This window comes from Leucoraja erinacea, chromosome 37 (genome assembly GCF_028641065.1).
Source record: "Leucoraja erinacea ecotype New England chromosome 37, Leri_hhj_1, whole genome shotgun sequence".
Taxonomy (NCBI): domain Eukaryota; kingdom Metazoa; phylum Chordata; class Chondrichthyes; order Rajiformes; family Rajidae; genus Leucoraja; species Leucoraja erinaceus.
Window position 1 is genome coordinate 6,747,064 of NC_073413.1, and position 22,783 is coordinate 6,769,846.

General features: G+C 45.0%; 1 protein-coding gene across 1 annotated transcript in view; it reads right to left on the minus strand.

The window, feature by feature from the left end:
• The window catches only part of aco2 (aconitase 2, mitochondrial), a 34,397-nt gene that overhangs the window by 8,822 nt on the left and 2,792 nt on the right, over positions 1–22,783 (minus strand). Inside the window, exons 2-11 of the mRNA XM_055663193.1 lie at positions 19,843–19,982; positions 18,136–18,394; positions 15,234–15,326; positions 13,636–13,794; positions 12,588–12,738; positions 9,999–10,103; positions 8,853–8,944; positions 3,934–4,039; positions 1,261–1,418; positions 232–305 (exon numbers count right to left, since the gene is read on the minus strand). Coding sequence (XP_055519168.1) covers positions 232–305; positions 1,261–1,418; positions 3,934–4,039; positions 8,853–8,944; positions 9,999–10,103; positions 12,588–12,738; positions 13,636–13,794; positions 15,234–15,326; positions 18,136–18,394; positions 19,843–19,982 — 1,337 coding nt within the window. The remainder of the gene's footprint in view (positions 1–231; positions 306–1,260; positions 1,419–3,933; positions 4,040–8,852; positions 8,945–9,998; positions 10,104–12,587; positions 12,739–13,635; positions 13,795–15,233; positions 15,327–18,135; positions 18,395–19,842; positions 19,983–22,783) is intronic.

Below are 22,783 nucleotides of genomic sequence, written 5' to 3' on the forward strand. Positions count from 1 at the left end.
TGTGTGTGTGTGTGTGTGTGTGTGTGTGTGTGTGTGTGTGTGTGTGTGTGGTGTGTGGTGGGGGGAGGGGAGGAGGGAAAGAGTTTCTTGCCGAGTAAACTCCAACTTGGAATTGGCGAGCATTTATCCTGCACAATACCAGCCAGTACCACAGGCAGCAAGATAAACTCATTTCCGACCGTCCCTCCGGCTCAGTGCAATGAGAAGCAAACAGAAGTGTGGTCACTTTACCTGTCCCACTGTCCGATGCAGGGCCCACAGGCATTGGCAAGAACAAGCCCACCCAAGTCCCTCAGAATTTGAGCCTGCAAACACAGAAAATAGTGTTGAATGTTAAGCCTCCATCCAGTCCACTCTTCCTGCTCACAACAAAGCATCTCCTTGTACAAAGCCTCCTTGCTTCAAGCTGCCGAACTTAAAAACAAGGCCAAATCATCCATCAGATCAAAGTAAATGGTCTGCAGATTAATTGGTTGCCTTTATTACACTCCAAACTGGGGGATTTTGCAAGTGGTAGGAATTGCTGCATTCTTTATTATTTTCCAAATTTAAAAGCCGCATACCTACACTTGCAACCCTGTGCAAGGACGTCTGATCCCAATTTGAAAGCATAGGACAAAATATAAATTCACTCCATCGTTCCTGCCCTTTCCCCGCCACCCACCCCATCTTTCCAAAGACAGCATCAACTGCTCAAAGGATTTTTAGGCGATCGCTACAGGCAGATTTATTATTAAACTAGACGGTCGGTGGACCCGTTGGGTCCCCGTTTGATGGCGCCAGAGATCCCCGTTGTGACGCGAGTCAAAATCACGATCACAAAAATGGTGGTGGGCCCGGCAATCCTCCCCCAACTGCGCATGCGCGGCTGACGGGTTCCCGCTATGACGCCACGGCAACCCTACTCAACTGCGCAGGGAGGCCGGCAAGTGGGAGCGCGACTGCCAGGTTTATTAAAGTTTAAAAAGTCAATAACTTGTAAAATATAACATAAATCTGAACGAAACTTGCTAGTTCACATCGCATGACAAGGTTGAGTAAGGTGGGCCAAAAATTGTTGCGCTATCGTGTACCATTTTTGTGGAGTTTTGAAAACAATTATAGGTACAAACAAACAAGATGAGAGTTTTGGTAATATATGGATGGCGCATGTGGAAATTATATGAACGTTAGTGAATAGAAATTCAATAGCCTTATGAAACGGACTAATCTGGATGTCAGTGAAGTTCCCATGGTTCAGAAGTGTACTTGCATACTCACGTATCCATCTCTCTCAATGGTAGCACGGATCTGCTCGGAGCCGGGGGTTACGGTGAACTGGGACTTGCACTTCAGCCCGTGCTTGATTGCCTGCTTGGCCACTGCAGCTGAACGGCCCATATCCTCATAACTGCTGTTGGTGCAGCTGCCGATCAGACCTGGAAGATAGAAACAACGTTCTTTAGTGCTGACACAGTCATAGAGTCATACAGCACGGAAACAGGCCCTTCAGCACAACTTGCCCACGCCGACCAAGGTTCCCCACCTGCACCAGTCCCACCTGCCTGCCTGTGACCCACATCCCTCTAACCCTTTCCTGTCCAAATGCCTTTTAAATGTTGTTATAGAACGCCACAGGAGATCCTTCTTCCCTGTGGCTATCAAACTGTACAATACCTTCCCCCTTCTGTCGTGGGGTAGACTGACTCCCTCTCCCCCCCCCCCCCCCCCCCCCCCCCCCCCCCCCCCCCCCCCCCACCCCCCCCCCCCCCCCCCCCCCCCCCCCCCCCCCCCCCCCCCCCCCCCCACTTCCCACCCCCTCTCGCCAATCTTTGCACATCCCCAATTCTTTGGGCAAGTTTTGCCAAAGGGCCTGTTTCCTGTTTCCAAACTGTATCAGTCTATACAATGTTGTGTTGAAATGTTTGCACGCTGTATCTTTCTCTTGCTCTACCTATTGTACTTGAGTTTGGCTCGACTGTATATATGTATAGTATCATCCGATTTGATTGGAGAGATGGATTTTAAAGCTCTTCACTGTACCATGGTACACGTGGCCATAATAACCCTCAGCCGATGACACTGAGAATGTAACGGCCGACGAAAATAGAATTGAGTGTAGAATGAAACAAAAACTATTAAAAACTGCATTTGAACTATATAGGGAAAAAACTATAAAGTCTGGAGATGCCGCTATTGTCACCTTGACTCCATCTAAGCCCCTGTGTGTGGAGAGCTTTTCTGAATATCCACCTCTTGGTCACTTTGCTGTCCGTGACACGAGACAGACGGTGGCTGTAGGTGTGATCAAGGCAGTTACTAAGAGAGAACTTACTGTAAAAGCCGCCAAGGCTGCCAGTAAAATAATAAACAAGAAGTGAATATCACCACCAGCCACCAAGATCCAGCAAACCCTGAGACAGACACCACCAAAATGTTTGCGAGCTGTGATTGATCATCCCCACTCTCTTTACAAGCAACTTATAAGAAAAAAATGTACCATCCTGCTTGAAGAAGGGTCTTGACCCGAAACGTTGCCTATTTCCTTCGCTCCATAGATGCTGCCTCACCTGCTGAGTTTCTCCAGCATTTTTGTCTACCTATCATCCTGTCTTTTACACCATCTCCCTTGGATACGCCTGAACGGATCAACCGGAGATGGTGTTTCCTTGGGCTTCATTGCACTGATGGGTAAACTTTTAAACAGTTGAAAGAAACACGAGCAAAATTAAAAACATTTACCAAGACGACTTCAAGTAGTCAAGCAAAAAAAAAAGGGAGACAAGACGTTTACGATAAAAAGGTACAGATAACTGATTGAGTAAGCAAACTAAATGGAAGTCTGGTCCAGGAGAAGGGCATCTGTTCATGTTGAGAGCTGCTTGGGGGGGCAAACGTCACAGGCATTAAAGATTCCCACATAAGGGAATATGCCACAGGATGGGCAGACGGCTTATCCCATCACTTAATATATAAACAAATGAAGGCAGAACTGGTCCAACTAATTATAAGATAGCACAATAAATCCAGGAATAGAAGGAGGATAAATGGAGCAGCTGGGCTTGTACACTCTGGAGTTTAGAAGGATGGGAGGGTATCTCATTGAAACGTACAAGATTGTTAAGGGCTTGGACACGCTAGAGGCAGGAAACATGTTCCCGATGTTGGGGGAGTCCAGAACCAGGGGCCACAGTTTAAGAGTAAGGGGTAAGCCATTTAGAACGGAGACGAGGAAACACTTTTTCTCACAGAGAGTGGCAAGTCTGTGGAATTCTCTGCCTCAGAGGGCGGTTCTCCGGATGCTTTCAAGAGAGCTAGAGAGGGCTCTTAAAAATAGCGGCAAAAAATCCGCCATGATCACATTGAATGGCCGGTGCTGGCTCGTAGGGCCGAATGGCCTACTCCTGCACCTGTGTCATCACGCAAATATGAAAGTCAATGTGTAGAATTGAAACGGGCCAGTTAGCCTAGATGGACTGAACTGCTCTCCAATTGAACCTCCTCTCATTCTATTGCACGTCAATGATGTGTTCAGATAAGTCCCTTGCAGATTTAGTTGAGTTAGGTTTACAGATACAGCAAGGAAACGGGCACTTTGGCCCACCGAGTCTGCGCCGACCAGTGATCCCCGCACATCAACGCTATCCTACACACTCTAGGGACAATTTACAAGTATACCAAGCCGATTAACCTAGAAAACCTGGATGTCTTTAGAGTGTGGGAGGAAACCGGAGATCCTGGAGAAAATCCATGCAGGAAACGGAGAATGTACAAACTCCGCACCCATGGTCAGGATTGAACCCAGGTCTCCGGTGCAGGAAGGCAGCAACTCTACCACTGCGCCACCGTGCCGCCCTCTCAACAGACCTCCGCTATCAAGAGGTCACAGTCTATTGACCAAGCACCAGCAGGCCAGGCAAAACAGGGTTGGTCTTAAAATGAAACTGTCCTTACCTACTCGAATATCAAGAGGCCAACCATTTTTCTCAGCCGTTGCCCCAATCTCTGACACTGGGTGCGCAAGGTCGGGGGTGAAAGGACCATTAATAAGCGGTTTAAGCTGAAACAAGACAAAGAAATATCTTCTAGCAACATAGTAAAAAAAAGTGTCATGGCTGGCTTGAAAAAATCGTATACTTCTAACAGGGTTAAGAGAGAGACAAAAATAAAGACAACTCTGGAAAACTAAATTAACAGGCACAAAGTACATAAAATAGAGAAAACTAGCACCTGGCAGATAACAAGTGATTTTGGCCGGAATGTTCAAAATTATCTATTTATTTCAGAAAGAGCAAAGTACAATTTGAAGATAGACACAAAATGCTGGAGTAACTCAGCGGGTGAGGCAGCATCTCTGGAGAGAAGGAATGGGCGACGTTTCGGATCGAGACCCTGTCTGACATTCCTACTTGCAGCAGCACAATGGAATACGTAAACGTATTACTCTGTAAACAATATAATAAAGGAAAAGAAGCTCAAGCAGTCTGAAGAAGGGGCTCGACCCGAAACGTCACCCATTCCTTCTCTCCAGAGATGCTGCCTGTCCCCCCCGAGTTACTCCAGCATTTTGTGTGGGTTTCAGCCCGACACGTTGCCTATTTCCTTCGCTCCATAGATGCTGCTGCACCCGCTGAGTTTCTCCAGCATTTTTGTGTACCTAGGAATTTCATTGTTCTGTTGGGGACATACACCAATAAAACACTTGACTCTTGATTCTTGACCTCCATTCGGAGGTTAAATCATTTTCATGTCTGTAACTCCTTATAGAATGGTTCACAACGGCCTCCATCATTATGATGTCAAAGTAGATGGATTCTGTGGCGATTAGCTGGATTGGATTTCAAGTCAAGTCAAGTCAAGTTTATTTATTTGTCACATACACATACGAGATGTGCAGTGAAATGAAAGTGGCAATGCTCGCGACTTTTGTGCAAAAGACAAACAACAAAACAACCAAACAAATTATAAACACAATCATAACACACATATTCTTTTACATAATAAATAATGGAAGGAAAAACGTTCAGTAGAGTTAGTCCCTGGTGAGATAGGCGTTTACAGTCCGAATTGCCTCTGGGAAGAAACTCCTTCTCAACCTCTCCGTTCTCACCGCATGGCAACGGAGGCGTTTGCCTGACCGTAGCAGCTGGAACAGTCTGTTGCAGGGGTGGAAGGGGTCTCCCATGATTTTAATTGCTCTGGAGTTGCACCTCCTGTTGTATAGTTCCTGCAGGGGGGTGAGTGAAGTTCCCATAGTGCGTTCGGCCGAACGCACTACTCTCTGCAGAGCCTTCTTGTCCTTGGCAGAGCAATTCCCAAACCAGATGGTAATGTTCCCGGACAAGATGCTTTCCACCGCCGCTTCGAAGCATCAAAAATGATTTGTCCTGCTTTTTTGTGATCGGGATATACCTGGGAAGATTTCCCCCATTATCAGAGAGATGCTAGATGCATTTTAACAACTTGGGTCGAGGGGCAGCGGGTTCTGCAGCACAGGTCCTCGGTGCACAATACAGCAGTAATGCAGCCAAAACTAATGCCCGACCCTTCTGACACCATGTAATCAAAGCAGGAAACTTATCCCTCCCCAGGAAAGGGACGGAAGAAGGGTGAGAGGAGTGAATTATAACTTGACCATGGAACCATAACTTGTCCACTTAACACCAATTGAGGTTGAGGACATACGTGTCAGTAACAGGCTTACAGACAAATGTCTCGTGAACTGGACACGAGGCAAGCACAAATCAGCCAACATCAGAGGAAGAGAGCAGTGACAGAATTAAAGGATGTTCTTTTAGGGAAGAGATGAGGAAAAATTTATTTAGTCAGAGGGTGGTGAATCTGTGGAATTCTTTGCCACAGACGGCTGTAGAGGCCAAGTCAGTGGATATTTTTAAGGTAGAGATAGATAGATTCTTGATTAGTACGGGTGTCAGAGGTTATGGGGAGAAGGCATGAGAATGGGGTTAGGAGGGAGAGATAGATCAGCCATGATTGAATGGCGGAGTAGACTTGATGGGTTGAATGGCCTAATTCTACTCCTATTCCTTATAGAAACATAGAAACATAGAAATTAGGTGCAGGAGTAGGCCATTCGGCCCTTCGAGCCTGCACCGCCATTTAATATGATCATGGCTGATCATCCAACTCAGTATCCCGTACCTGCCTTTTCTCCATACCCTCTGATCCCCTTGGCCACAAGGGCCACATCTAACTCCCTCTTAAATATAGCCAATGAACTGTGGCCTCAACTACCCTCTGTGGCAGAGAGTTCCAGAGATTCACCACTCTGTGTGAAAAAAGTTCTCCTCATCTCGGTTTTAAAGGATTTCCCCCTTATCCTTAAGCTGTGACCCCTTGTCCTGGACTTCCCCAACATCGGAAACAATCTTCCTGCATCTAGCCTGTCCAACCCCTTAAGAATTTTGTAAGTTTCTATAAGATCCCCTCTCAATCTCCTAAACTCTAGAGAGTATAAACCAAGTCTATCCAGTCTTTCTTCATAAGACAGTCCTGACATCCCAGGAATCAGTCTGGTGAACCTTCTCTGAAATGAAATGAAATGATTCAATTTATTGTCATTGTCAGTGTACAGTACAGAGACAACGAAATGCATTTTTAGCATCTCCCTTGAAAGGGAGACACAGGGCGTCGCGGTGTGCCCGCGCCTGCCGCCGTAACATTCCATTCCAAAGGTGGGTGAAGTGTCTTGCCCAAGGACACAACGACAGTATGCACTCCAAGCGGGATTTGAACCGGCTACCCTCCGGTCGCCAGCCGAACTCTTAGCCCATTGTGCTATCTGTCGCTTGCACTCCCTCTATGGCAATAATGTCCTTCCTCAGATTTGGAGACCAAAACTGCACGCAATACTCCAGGTGTGGTCTCACCAAGACCCTATTCAACTTAGTAGACCTCCCTGCTCCTATACTAAATCCTCTTGCTAAAAGGGTATCCTCTAGGTGCAGTAGAACTTTTGATTCCTGCTTTGCAAACGCTCAGTGTTATTTCAAGTCAAGTCACAGTTTGCATCTCCCCCTTGTCAATCGGCCATGTTTAGATAATAATCTGCTTTCCCGTTTTTGCCACCAAAATGGATAACCTCACACGACATTAAACTGCATCTGCCAAACATTTGCCCACTCACCCAGCCTATCCAAGTCACCTTGCAAAGCATCCTCCTCACACCTAACACTGCCCCCCAGCTTATGACATCTATCCAAAGGGTACATTTGATTCCTGCTTCAAACGCTCAGTGTTATTTCAAGTCAAGTCAAGTTTATTTGTCATATACACATACGAGATGTGCCGTGAAATGAAAGTGGCAATGCTCGCGGACTTTTGTGCAAAAGACTCCAAACTCTGTGATACTGCACCTTCGGGCACACAGAGTTTGGCAGGCCCACAAAAATAAAAAGGATTTCAAAGCCACGAGGAAACCAGCCAAAAAAAACCCCCCCCGCTAATTTTCAAGAGGAGAAACTGCTTAAACCCAGGAAGCTGTTGACGAGGATGTTTACTCCTGTGGGATTGAAGCTCAGCAGACCGATCAACAATCCTGACGTTCTTCTAGACCAGGTGGAACAAATTACTCCCTCCTGCTCCGAGTGCAAGCATGGAAAGGATGACAAAATCTACCTCTGTGCATTCAAGTCCCTGGAAGTGCATGCAAATAGATGTTTTGCAAATACATTTTAAAAATATGTACAGGTTGAAATCAATTAGTTTCTGCACTAGGCTCAATACAATTTTCAGTCGATAATTAAGTTTAGAAAGAGAGGAGGTAGTGTAGTCAAACATCACAACAAACTCAGACCCATATTTTTTTTCCCCCCAATTAAATAATTCTTTACAAACAACAAACATTGACTGTTGGCCACAAATTATAATTACATGACCTACAATAATAGATTAATAACCATTGACTTTACAGTTGGCTGGCACTATTAACATACATCTTTTAGATGGGCACATGGATATGTATGGAATGGAGGGATATGGATCATGTGCAGATTAACTCAACACTATGTTCATCACAGGCATTGTGGGCTGAAGGGCCTCTTCCCGTGCTGTACTTCTCGGTGTTCTATATTGATTCCACAATTGCAACCATTTAAATGGTGCCTTATTGAATTTAAACCAAGCAGCCTTATTAAATTAAAATCGCTGCTCTTCAATGAAGAGCTAAATGGCCTTCTACTGCGAGTTAGCTTCTGGTACTTCAAACCACCCAAGCCTAGAGAATTATCACCAGCGGCATATTCCATATCAGTGGGGAGTCACACAGATAACCCTCTACAGAACCAGGTTGTTCAGCCCAAGTGGTTTATCCCATGTTCATGCTGTATGCATTTCTTCTTACATCCCATTTCACCTCATCAGATGTGTAGTGATCGACATTTAATCCTCAAAAGATATTACTGTAAAAATGTACGGTAGACAAAAATGCTGGAGGAACTCAGCGGGTGAGGCAGCATCTATGGAGAGAAGGAATAGGCGATGTATCGGGTCGAGAACCTTCTTCAGACCCGAAACCTTGCCTATTCCTTCTCTCCATAGATGCCGACTCACCTGCCGCATTCCTCCAGCAATTTTGTCCACCTTCGATCTTTCCAGCATCTGCAGTTCTTTCTCAAATTAAATAAATGTAAATAGTTATTTTTCGCATGGTGAAACTTTGCTGTATTCGGATTATCTGTTGTATTTCTCAATGTTACAATCTGATAGAGGGATTATGATAAGTGTGAATAAAATATATTTCCCTTCCTTAGTGAAAACAATAAGCCAAGGGTGAAGGAACCCCTAGTTTAAGAACAACGTACACTTGTTGATGTTAAATGGAAGTTAATACTAAAACAGCAAGGTATCCTTACCTCGGAGAGGTTGATTTCAATGAGTTGATCGTATTCACAGCCCTCATCAGGAACAAGCAAGTCCTTGAACTCTTCAGCCAAAGCAGCAACCTCTGAAAATTGTAAAAGAATGAACATTTGAGAGCCTATTCATTCCAGCACTCTGGATAGCACAGCCACCTCACAGCTCCGGAGATCATGGTTCGATCCTGACCTTGGACGCTGCCTGTAGACAATAGGTGCAGGAGGAGGCCATTTGGCCCTTCAAGCCAGCATCGCCATTCACTGTGATCATGGATGATCATCCCCAATCAGTACCTCGTTCCTGCCTTCTCCCCATACCCCCTGACCCCGCTAATTTTAAGAGCCCTATCTAGCTCTCTCTTGAAAGTATCCAGAAAACCGGCCTCCACCGCCCTCTGAGGCAGAGAATTCCACAGACTCACGACTCTCTGTGAGAAAAAGCGTTTCCTCGTCTCCGTTCTAAATGGCTTACCCCTTATTCTTAAACTGTGGCCCCTGGTTCTGGACTCCCCCCCCCCCCCAACATCGGGAACATATTTCCTGCCTCTAGCGTGTCCAAACCCTTAACAATCTTATATGTTTTAATAAGATCCCCTCTCATCCTTCTCAACTCCAGAGTGTACAAGTCCAGCCGCTTCATTCTCTCAGCATATGACCCTCCCGCTATCCTGGGAATTAACCTTGTCAACCTACGCTGCACTCCCTCTATAGCAAGAATGTCCTTCCACAAATTAGGGGACCAAAACTGCACACAATACTCCAGATGTGGTCTCGCTAGGGCCCTGTACAACTGCAGAAGGACCTCTTTGCTCCTATACTTGACTCCTCTTGTTATAAAGGCCAACATGCCATTCGCTTTCCTCACTGCCTGCTGTACCTGCATGCTTAATACAACCTAGTAATACAACGTTCTGTGGTCTCTTTTTGCTCTATCACCACTTTCAATGAAAGATACGACATGGAAACTGGCCTTTCGACCCACCAAGTCCACGCTGATCAACAATCACACGTTCACACACTAGTTCCATGTTATCCCACTTTCTGATCCATTCCCCCACTACCCACTGGGAAACACTCAGTATTATCATTCGGTACAATCTCACCACACTCAGATGCCAAAGTTGTCGTTCGCAAGTAACCCACCTTTTCTGCCAGTCTTTTCCAAGTATTTCTTCATTCTGTGGTTGTAGGGGAAGATCGAGGTGGTTGCTCCAATCTCAGCGCCCATGTTGCAGATTGTGGCCATGCCTGACAAGTGAGAGCGGATTAGCTTAGTTTAAACCGCGACTTCATCCTTTCACTCAAGAGAAACCACACATCTTCCACAGCCCTTGTAATAAGATCCAACATTTCTTGTAGATAATAAAACAAGATCTGAAGGAAATGAAATTGTTTTGAAGGCAAGGATAACAATGGAACTGCAATGCTGGTTTACACTGGAGAGAGATAAAATTTTTGGGAGCATTGCAGAGGGTGAGGCTGTACTAGTGTTGCTCAGCATGTGGTCATAGGTATAGCCACAGTTATTCAACTAGCTGTTGAATCAACTCATGGGAAGCCATGCCGATTTACCATCCAATTTGCCCGTCCCACCTTACAATAGTGAGTCTGCTCCCTGCTCGCAATATGTGTGAAGTTCTGGAGACTGTAATTAGCTTTTCCGCTTTTGTTACCCGTGTCCCCTGAAGGTAATAGCTCCCTTATTATGACTGTTATCACTATGGGCCAAAGAGTCTGTCCCTGTGCTGTGCTGTGCTGTTTTATCATCAAGGACCCACACCATCCTGGCCACACACTCATCTCCCCGCTACCTTCAGGTAGAAGGTACAGGAGCCTGAAGACTGCAATGCCAAGGTTCAGTAATAGCTACTTCCCCCCAGCCATCAGGTTATTAAACTTGGCACGGACAAAACTCTGAATATTAATAGCCCGTTATCTGTTATTTGCACTTTATCAGTTTATTTATTCATGTGTGTATATTTATATAATGGTATATGGACACACTGATCTGTTCTGTAGTCATGCCTACTATGTTCGGATTTCATTGTCCTATCAGGGACACATGACAATAAACTCTCTTGAATCTTATCCATGTGGCACACAAAATGTGAACACAAGGTGGCAATAGATCACCCCAGGCTGGAGGCAACATTTTACGGGAGTCAATGCATTCTGAGAAGCAGGACCCTTCTTCATTGGAGCTGTCGGGGGGGTAATTATATTTGTCATGCCATTGAGTAATGCAGCAAAAGGCACAAACAATATTCTAAACGCTAAATTCAGTAAAATGTGAAAAATCGCAAATAAAACAGAAAACACTAAATACTCAGAAAATCAGGCAGCTTTTGTGCAAATGCAAACAGATTACTTCTCTGATCACTGCCCTGGAATATTAACTCTCGTTTAAGGGCCTGTCCCACTCGGCCTTTTTTTCGGCGACTGCCAACGTCATTGACCGACATATCAGAACATTTCAAAATTCAGCGGCGACAAAAAAAAGTCGTGACGCTTGAGGAGACACCGTGCGTCAATACGTCATCACGCCACATCACCGACGCATCGCGCCGCGACTTTATCGGTGACCTGATACGCCAGTCAATGATGCCGGCAGTCACCGGAAAAAATCGCCAAATGGAACAGGCCCTTTATTTCAAGTCAAGTCAAGAAGTCGAGAGAGTCAAGAGAGTTTATTGTCATGTATCCCACATAGTAGGTATGTTACAAAACGTACCTGAATCGTGGCTGAGCATCTGCCCCACCCCTTGTGTGTGATTTTGGCGCTGTTTAGAGGGGGCGGGTTTAAAACGCGATTTTTACTAGGCTGTTGCAATCGAAAATGTTCAGCCTAGTAAATCATTAACGGAAAATCGCTGAAAGACCCCGTCGCAAAAGGTATTATTAGTTTTTATGGCCTTGTAAAATAGTTAGAGTAATTTAAAAATCACTCTCTAAACTCGCAACCTCTCGCAGTCCCAGGGTTTTATAAAGCAAACAATTAAAGGTATGTACCTTATTTTCACATTAAATGGGGCATGTATATAACCCTGTGTATAAAGTTTTCTATAGCAAGTAGCTCATTTTGGGCTCTTTATATCCCGCAGTATTTTTCTGGGCATTTGAGGGCATAAATCTAGCGCAATGTGAACATTCTAAACCAGCGCGTTCCACATGAACCCACTAGAAAGCCGATTTAAATTGACTTTAATTTACAGCAATTGAACACTAAATTCCTTCCATTTGGCCTATAAATTGATGTAAATGAGATTTAAAAAGTATGAAAATGGCCATAACTTTTTTATTACTTGAGATATGAAAGTGAATTAGGTGTCAAATTAAACTTATTGTTATGCTTTATCTGATGGGATAAATTGCAGACTTGATTTTTTAAATCTCAAAATTTTGTAACATTGCTACACATAGGACAATGAATTCACAGTTGCTGCTTACTTTCAAGATTTTCAACAGCTTTGGTTTTAAGACTTAAAACAATATTTATTGTTGATCAAATTATGCTGGTAAATTGATGCAAAGTTATAAAGGGGCAGAAGACAAGTAGACGAGCAGAGATATTAAAAATATGTAGGAATAGACACAGGATGCTGGAGTAACTCAGCGGATCAGGTAGCATCTCGAGAGAAAAGGAATAGGTGACTTTTCGGGACGAGACTATCCTTGTAATATGTAATAACAATATGCAAGGTGACAATGTTGTAAGCACATTTGTTCAAGTACCTGTGCAAGAGATGGACTCCACGCCTGGCCCATGATATTCCACTATAGCACCAGTGCCTCCTTTAACTGTCAAAATGCCTGCCACTTTTAAGATGACGTCCTTTGATGAAGTCCAGCCTGATAGATGTCCTGTGAGCTTCACCCCAATAATCTGATGGAAAAACAAGCAAGCGTTTTATTTTACAATACAAGAAACTAACTCCTGCCAGAGTAAGGTATCAGCAGGGCCTTCTTAACGGATGGGCAGTTGCCCGGGGCACCACGAGCATAGGGGCCCCACGCTAATCTATGGATTGTAGAATGTTATTGTAGAACATGAAAACGGAGAAGAACATCGCAAGTACATGACAGCATATTTGATTCGGCATAAAGAGACTGGAAGTGTAGGGGCCCCAGTGCACTGCTTTGCCCGGGGGCCTAGAATGCTGTTAAGACGTCCCTGGGTATCAGCGGTGTCGCGACTCGAAACGTCGCCAATTCCTTCTCTCCATAGATGTGGCCTCACCCGTTGAGTTTCTCCAGCATTTCATGCCTACCAGTCATTATAAGTAACAGCTTTTAACATGCTTTTAATGTCATAATAAATAAACAAGAAATTTGATTTTCTCTGAAAGGGAACCACAAAAATAATGAAAGAGTTACCATTAGTGAAAGGTTATAGGGAGATGGCAGGAGAATGGCGTTAAGAAAGATAGATCAGCTATGTTTGAGTGATGGAGTAGACTCAATGGGTCGAATAGTCTAATTCTGCTCCTAGAACGTATGAACTTGGTTGGCATTTCAATGCTTTTCCCCTGATGAAGCTCTTAGGTATGTTTTAGTTTAAAAAACAAAACAGGTCTTAACAACACATTGCCTATTCATTCGTCTTACTGATTAGAGAATACAGAATGGTCTAGGCTTCAGCCATGCTACAGTGTTAACAGCAATCGGAGTGCCTTTGCATGTTTTGTCAGGGTGGAAAGGGAAAAAAAGGGAGATTAGACATTTATCAGGCAAGCCTCACCTCAAATGACTGTGATTGAACAAATGTAAGCAGGTACTTTACCTTTGGACACTTCAGCTCCCAAGGAATGCCGGCCATCACATCGACTGCATCCGCTCCGCCAACGCCGATACAGACGCCACCCAGGCCACCACCATTCGGAGTATGGGAGTCTGTGCCAATCATTAAGGCGCCAGGATAGGCATAGTTCTCCAAAATAATCTGTAAATAAGGTGCCAAGTTTGTCAGCATGCATTGAAGGCTGCTCCCTAGTAAACTCTCTACTCATAGAAAAACAAAATTGGTGCAGGAGGAGGACATTCGGCCCCTCGAGTCAGCACTGCCATTCAATATGATCATGGCTGATCATCCAAAATCAGTCCCCCTTTCCTGATAGATACATATATCTACCTACATACATCTACATATCTACAGACTGGTCACCTTCTAAAAGAGTAGCTCATTCTCCAACATGGGATATGGGGAGAAGGCAGGAACGGGGTACTGATTGTGGATGATCCGCCATGATCACAGGGGCCGAATGGCGGTGCTGGCTCGGGCCGAATGGCCTACTCCTGCACCTATTGTCTTAGTGCGTTAAGCTAGAGTCCTGCTGGGCTATTTACTGCTTCACTATGACAGTGAGTGGTGAATTTCACACAAAGAGTGGTGAATCTCTGGAATTCTCTGCCACAGAATGTAGTTGAGGCCAGTTCATTGGCTATATTTAAGAGGGAGTTCGATGTACCCTTGTGGCTAAAGGGATCAGAGGGTATGGAGAGAAGGCAGGTACAGGATACTGAGTTGGATGATCAGCCATGATCATATTAAATGGTGGTGCATGCTTGAAGGGCCGAATGACCTACTCCTGCACCTATTTTCTGTTTCTATGAGAGAGGGGGAGGGAAAGGGGGAGGGAAAGAAAGAGAGAGAGAGAGAGAGCGCATCTTAGCAGTAAATAGTCTCCCTACCAGATGGTAACCGTCTGTGTTTAGTTTGGCAAACTAAAATTTCAGCTCTAGAGAGGAGGGTGCATCACATACATATCCCTGTGATGCAAGTTGCCAGTGGAGGCTGTATTGCTCCAGCACTGTGCCAAAGGCTGTATTGCAGAGGCACTGAGCCAAAACAAAGCAGAGCCCCTGCGTGCAACACGCAGGGGTAGGAAAGACAAATGGAAAGTTGTTAATTAATGGGGAAGGCAGGGACATTGCTGCTGGGAAGATGCTGCCTTTCACCCCGCAGAGATGAAAGCTGCCTTCGATGTGCTCTATTCAGTCTCGCCTTCAACTGACAACATCCAATTTGTAACAACTACATGCTCATTTGCGAAATGGCATTGAGCAAGCCTCAATTGCTGGCTGCTTGTAGGGTGAAGCATACACAAGAGTCAGCAACGCTCTGCTGGCTGTTTTTTTATGTTTGAAGGGGGGGGAGGCACTCCCATCAAAGTGAGAATGGTTTTAGCCACTGGCGCCCGCTCTTGGTTATGTTTGGCAAGAATCAAAAAACAAAGGTGAATCTCTCCGTGCTCCTCGAGGCTGCGTTTGGTTTGTGCAATAGGAAAGCCAAGATGTTAATTAAGTGGGTGTTGGAGGGAGGGGAGGTGGAGTGCGGCAGGCTTCAAAGCGAGGGTTGGGAATGGGTTTTTGCTTCTTCACCTGATGGATGATGCCAGAGCCAGGTTTCCAAAAGCCGACTCCATACTTTGCTGCTGCCGTTGCCAAGAAATTATAAACTTCGGCATTCTGGTCCTGCAAAGGAGAAACAAAAATGGCATAAGTGATCAGTAATGAAACCAAGCAATGAAGGCCAATTAGTTGGTACACAAAAATGCTGGAGAAACTCAGCAGGTGCAGCAGCATCTATGGAGCGAAGGAAATAGGAAACGTTTCGGGCCAAAACCCTTCTTCAGACTGATAGGGGGTGGCTGGGAGAAGGAAGGAAAAAGGAGGAGGAGGAGACCGAGGGCTGAGGAAAGGGAGGAGACAGCAAGGGCTAACAAAATTGGGAGAATTCAAAGTTCATGCCCGCAGGATGCAGACTCCCCAAGCTGAATATGAGGTTCTGTTCCTCCAATTTCCAGTGTTGCTCACTCTGGCCATGGAGGAGACCCAGGACAGAGAGGTTGGACGGGGAATGGGAGGGGGAGTTGAAGAGCTGAGCCACCAGGAGGTAATTAGTTGTTGGGTGCAACCCTCAAACCTGGTGGTTAGAAACAATGCAACACAAAGATATTGATGTGTGGGAAGGAACTGCAGATGCTGGTTTACACAGAAGGAAGACACAAAATGCTGGAGTAACTCAGCGGGTCAGGCAGCATCTCTGGAGAGAAGAAATAGGTGACGTTTCAGGGTCTCATAGAAACATAGAAAATAGGTGATGAGGAGGCCATTCGACCCTCCGAGCCCGCACCACCATTCATTGTGATCATGGCTGATCGTCCCCAATCAATAACCCGTGCCTGCCTTCTCCTCATATCCCTCGATTCCACTAGCCCCTAGAGCTCTACCTAACTCTCTTAAATCCATCCAGTGATTTGCCCCCCAATGTCCTCTGTGGCAGGGAATTCCACAAATTCACAACTCCGGGTGAAAACGTTTTTTCTCACCTCAATTTTAAATGGCCTCCCCTTTATTCTAAGACTGTGTGGCCCCTGGTTCTGGACTCGCCCAACATTGGGAACATTTTTCCTGCATCTAGCTTGTCCAGACCTTTTATAATTTTATATTTTTCTATAAGATCCAAAACGTCACCTATCCCATTTCTCCAAAATGAAACAAAGCAGCGGCATTTTTGCGATAGAGTGGAAGGAGCCAACCTGGGATTTATAGGATCACCTCCTGGTGACAGTAATGAAAGTGATTTAGAAAGACCAACATTTATGAATAATAATAATAATAAATTTTATTTATGGGCGCCTTTCAAGAGTCTCAAGGACACCTTACAAAAATTTAGCAAGTAGAGGAAAAACATGTAAGCGGAATGAAATAAATAGTAGAGACATGACTAGTACACAAATTAAAGACAGAATTCAATTCAAAACACAATATGAGGCAATTCATGCACAGATGAAAAGGGAGGGGGACGTGGGGCTAAGGATAGGCAGAGGTGAAGAGATGGGTCTTGAGGCGGGACTGGAAGATGGTGAGGGACACGGAATTGCGGATCAGTTGGGGGAGGGAGTTCCAGAGTCTGGGAGCTGCCCTGGAGAAGGCTCTGTCCCCAAAACTGCGGGGGTTGGACTTGTGGATGGAGAGGAGACCGGCTGATGTGGATCTGAGGGACCGTGAGGGTTGGTAGGGGGAGAGGAGGTCAGTGAGATATGGGGGGGCCAGATGGTGGAGGGCTTTGTAGGTGAGGACCAGGATTTTGTAGGTGATCCGGTGGGAGATGGGAAGCCAGTGAAGTTGTTTGAGGACTGGAGTGATGTGATGCCAGGATTTGGTATGGGTGATGAGTCGGGCGGCTGCGTTCTGGACCAGTTGGAGTCGGTTGATGTAGGTGGAGCTGATGCCAAGGAGAAGTGAGTTGCAGTAGTCCAGTCGGGAGGAAATGAAGGCATGGATGAGTCTTTCAGCAGCGGGCGGTGTGAGAGAGGGTCTGATTTTGGCGATGTTGCGGTGGTGAAAGAAGGAGGTTTTAATGACATGGCGGATGTGAGGCTCAAGGGAGAGGGTGGAATCAAAGATCACGCCAAGGTTGCGGGCCTGGGGAGATGGGGAGACAGTGGTGCCGTCGATGGTGAGAGTGGGGTTATTGATTTTGCTGAGTGTGGATTTGGAGCCTATGAGGAGGAATTCTGTTTTATCCCTGTTGAGTTTGAGGAAGTTATGTTGCATCCAGGTTTTTATAGCTGACAAACAGGTGTTGATATGGGAGAGGGAGGGGGGGGTTGTGGAGCCGAGGTAGATCTGGGTGTCATCGACATAACAGTGGAAGTCCAGGTTGAAGTGGCGGAGTATCTGACCAAGGGGAAGGATGTAGATGATGAAGAGGAGGGGGCCGAGTACGGAGCCTTGAATGTCCTCTTGACAGAAGAGAAAACAAAAAGAGGGGTCTGAAATCCAAGAAGAAAAGGTAATTTGAGGGGGGAAATGCTGGTGAAGATGCAGGCTTAAAAGGGATGAGAGGAAAAAAAAACAAGGGATCATATTCTATTTTTTTTAATTGCATCGCATTCAGAGTGGTTGTTCTTCGGCTAAAGGATTCTTTTATATGATGAATATCAATTATATGACTTCCCATCACGCCACCAAAAGCCTCAAGTCTTGGTGGACAAAATCATGAGAGGAATAGATTGGGTAAACGCCCAGAGTCTCTTGCCCAGAGTATGGGAATTGAGAACTGGAGGACCGAGGTTTAAAATGAGTGGGGGAAAGATTTAATAGGAACCCATGGGTTAACATTTTTACACAAATGGTACGTGGATAGGACAGGTTTGGAGGGATATGGGCAAAACACGGGCAGGTGGAACTAGTGTAGCTGGGACATGTTGGTCAGTCTGGGCAAGTTGGGCTGAAGGGCCTGTTTCCACACTGTATGACTCTATGTGCAAAGTACCTTAGCTCTTGCCAGGTCTTCTACTCCGCCAGTCTGAGCCACGATTAAGTGGTCACAGTGAATTGTGGACGGCACGGCTACTGTGGGCAAGCCGCTGCTGATAAACTGAAGCATGGCCATTTGAGCAGTGGCATCCTGCATGGCCACCCGGTCCGGACGCAGACGCAGATACGTCTCCCCACGGCCTATCTTCTGCTTGACGGGGTCATCTAAGTGGCCGTACACAATCTTTTCCGAAAGTGTCATGGGCTTGTCCAACCTATCATGGGACAAAATGTGACAAATTAGCCTTAAATGAGGAAAACGATCTCAGAAGAAAAGCATTGCACGAATTAAAATACAACACAACTGCATACATCAGTTTCACAGAAATCTCAACGCAATCCCTTCTATCTGCAGAAAGAAGCTCAAAGCTAGTGAGACAAGAAATAGAACAACATTGCAAATCAATAGCTTTCAAGAGAGAGCTAGATAGGGCTCTTAAAAATAGCGGAGTCGGGGGATATGGGGAGAAGGCAGGAACGGGGTACTGATTGGGGATGATCAGCCATGGTCACATTGAATTGATTGATGCTGGCTCGAAGGGATGAATGGCCTACTCCTGCACCTATTGTCTAGTGTCTAATATATGGTGAAGGAACTGGTGCATGAGGGAGGACTTCAGAGATTTGAATCATTTGAGTCTCTACCATGGCAGACAAGACCTGTGCATGTGAATTAGTTTAGAGATACAGGTTATAGAGATACCGTGCGGAACAGACCCTTCAGCCCACTGGGTCCGCGCCGACCACCGACCCCCGTACACTTACACACAGGTGGTGGTGGAGATATATATATATACAATAGATCATCACAGAGGTTCTTGGATAGGCACATGAAAATCCAGCGAATCTAGGCTTACGGATTATGTGCAGACAGACGGGATTGGTTTAATTTGGCATCATGTTTGGCACAGCTTCGTGGGCAAAAGGGCCTGTTCTGTGCTGCACTGTTCCACGCAAGGCAAAGCTCAAGAGTGGAATGAACTGGGCAAAATAATCCAAAAATAATTCAGTCTGTGTTTTCAAAGAATAAATTATAATGTGCTGCCATTACAAATCACTTATCATCCATAACAAAGGTCGCTGATTCTGCACTGCCAATGTAAGGTGCATATAATTACACAGAAACATGTTTTTGTAGGTGTATCATTGCAGGAAATAGAAGTGGGGCTGTGACATACGACAGGACCTGTTATTTTGTGACACGTTTCACATTCTTCAGTGTTTCACAGTAAATAAACATTATCCCAAGCTACTGAAAGCTGCGTAACATTGTTTTAGCCCCTCTTATCTGTGCTACTTATCTACCAAAGGAGCACGCTAGCTCCAACCGCCAACTTTCGCCCTTTTCCCTGTAGCCTTGCAATTTAGTTTTAATGTATATTTATCCAATTCCTCTAAAAGAAAGTCCACAGTGGAACCTGCATCACAAGGAGAAGGAGTTGGAATGCACGGGATAATAAGCTTGGAGATCCCACATCCAAGACTACTGGAACACAAAAGCAGGATAATATTTACGACACAGGCGCATATCATTCAGTACAATTGGGCCTATTCTGCTCCAGGTGGTACTTCCCTCCCAGCCCGATAGGCATCATGTTGGCCACAAGGTTGAAGTTTAACATTCCGCCCAATCTGTTTGAATGTCTGAAATATCCTTCTTTACCTTTTGTAAACGATGTCAATGTTTTTCCGCAGTAATTCATAATTGACGTACTCATTGGGCTCAAAGTAACTCATAGCTACTTTGGCCCGCCGACACATAGCGGAAAGATGGTACCTCCGAATCCCATGGTTCAAGGCTTGCTGCAACGTAATGAAAACCACACATCATGAACAATCCACAGAAAAGGGCATGTTAAATTATGCTACAAAGCCCGCAGAGAGGTTGGTGATGGATACAACTTAGTCTGGCAATGAACATAACATGAAAGTACCATCAAATGTGTCACTACATAATACAAGAATAGAGTATTTATTAAGTGGTGAAGGATTTGCTCGAGGGACCTGGTGACCTTGTGCACAAATCACTGTAAATTAACATACCAAGTAATTAGGAAGACAAAACCATTATTGTTAACCATTATTGCAAGAGAGTTTTGGTACAAGTCTACTATTAACATTGTTAAACTTGGTATGATTGTGCCTAATATATAGCATAATGTATATGTCACTGAACATGCAAAAAAAAAAGCCACTTTACTTGGATACACTCGATAATAAAGTACCATTGAAGAGTTATTAGATTCTATGTTCTAGATCCAGGCTTGGACTATATTCGATGAAAGATTCAAATCCAGCAAGGGGGTTTGAGAATTTCATCGTTTTAATAATTCTGGAAATGAAATGTTGATATGACAATGATCATGAAGCCTCTCTATCACAAGATTCCAATTTATTCGCTCATGTCCTTCTGCAAAGAAAATCTTTAGTCTCCACCAGACTCCAGGCTAAATTGGAGATACTGAGTTTGTTCCCCTTGAAGCTAAGGTCCTGGGGAAATTTGACTGATCCTCAATTGTCTGGATAGGATGAACGGAAGAAAGCTGCACCTAATAGGTGGAAGTTCTCAGACCAAGTGAGTCAAATGATGGACAAAAGACAAGCGCAGAATATTATGGAATCCTTTTGACTCCTTGTGCAGAGAATGTAGAAGTTTCAGCTTATAAGAAACAGCTTATAGAATGGAGGGAAAATAATTTACAGAGCTGTGGAGAAAGTGAAGGTGGAGGAACACAGGATTGAATAATTTGCCTTACAAGAAGACAGTGTGGACATAACAGACCAAATGGCCTTGGTCCGCGCTGTGACAATTCGAGGATGTTCTGCACGATTCGAGTCACCCAAATGCTGTTGACTTTTTGCTGCCTTCGACTACGCAGGCAAGCTGAGGACACATAACGAATGCTGCCTTCAACTGGGACACCTACATCAAGCAACCCCAACTGGAAAATGCACCAGTTGATGTAAAGCAGTGTAGGAAATTTGCTAAGACTTTTACCAAACGTAGTCAGACAGGGAATGGAGGGATATGGGTCATGTGCAGGCAGATATGATTTAATTTGGCATTGTGCTAGACACAGGCAAGGTGGGCTGAGAATAGAACAATACAGCACAGGAACTGGCCCTTCAGTCCACAATGTCTGTGGTAAACATGATGCCAGGTTAAACTAATCTTCCTCTGACTACATTTGATCCATATCACATATATATCAACCTAAATAGGCCTCTTAAATGCTACTATCATATCTGCCTCCACCACCCTTGGGCCGTTGCAGTGATAGGGTTGCTGCCTTTCAGCGAAGGCAGCATCGGAGACCCGAGTTCAATCCCGACTACGGGTGCTGTCTGTACGGAGTCTGCACCTTCTCCCCGTGGCCTGCATTGGTTTTCTCCCAGATCTTCGGTTTCCTCCCACACTCCAAAGACGTACAGGTTTGCAGGTTAATTGGCTTGGTAAATGTAAAAATTGTCCCTAGTGGGTGTAGGATGGTGTTAATGTGCGGGTATCGCTGGTTGGCACGGACCCGGTGGGCCGAAGGGCCTGTTCCCGCACTGTGTCTCTAAACTCTAAAAAGCATGCTACAGGCACCCACCTATGGAAAACTTTCCCCATGCACCTCCTTTAAATTTTGCCACTCTAAACCTAAAGTTATGCCATCTCGTCTTTGACATATCCGCCCTGGGAAAAGTCATGGTAGACTACAGGGCCAGTTGCTGTGTTGAACCATTCTCTGCTCTGTTAAACACCAACATGAAACTCAGTATCTAGCCTTAGGTCACAAAGGCAATGCAACCCTAGGGAAAACAACTACCGCTTAATGAGTTGGATATTTAAGATGGATAATAATATCGCCCCTTCTCCCGGCAAAGGTTAATAGATGGTCCAGTTTTGATAGAACAATTTCTTCAACACAAGGTCATACGATGGAAAAGCAAGGTGATTCCAAAATGTCCACTTTTAATAGATTTGGAAACAATGGCAACTTCCCATCTCATGTGTCCTAGGGGGTTACCGCTGAATGAACGCCTTCAAAGTCTTTTTTTGTAATAAGGTTGCTTATTTTTGTAATAATGTGGCTCAGCTCCCACATTTAATATTTAAATGTAAGTATTTTGAATTACTTCCAACATAGTGAAACCAAATTTAATTAAATCAAATGGGTTGTACAGTGGTAGAGTTGCTGCCTTACAGTGCCAGAGACTCGGGTTTGATCCTGACTACGGGCGCTGTCTGTACGGAGTTTGTACGTTCTCCCTGTGACTGCTGGGCATGGTCCGGTTTCCTCCCACACTCCAAAGACGTACAGGATTGAAGGTTAATTGGCTTCTGTAAATTGTCCCTAGTGTGTAGGATAGAACTAGTGCACAGGTTGGTGTGGACTCAGTGAGGCCTATTTCCACGCTATATCCCAAAAACTAAAACAAATCAGCGTTGTACTCTCACAACTTAAATTTTAAAACTTTTAAAGCATTGAACACTATTGTAAAATGACTTGCAACAACCTGTTCAACTCCCAGTGTGGTCTTTCAAGCAGCTTGGAACGGTTCTGACATTCACATTGCAGGACAGTCCCTATTCTGATGATTGGCAAGATAATTGACCA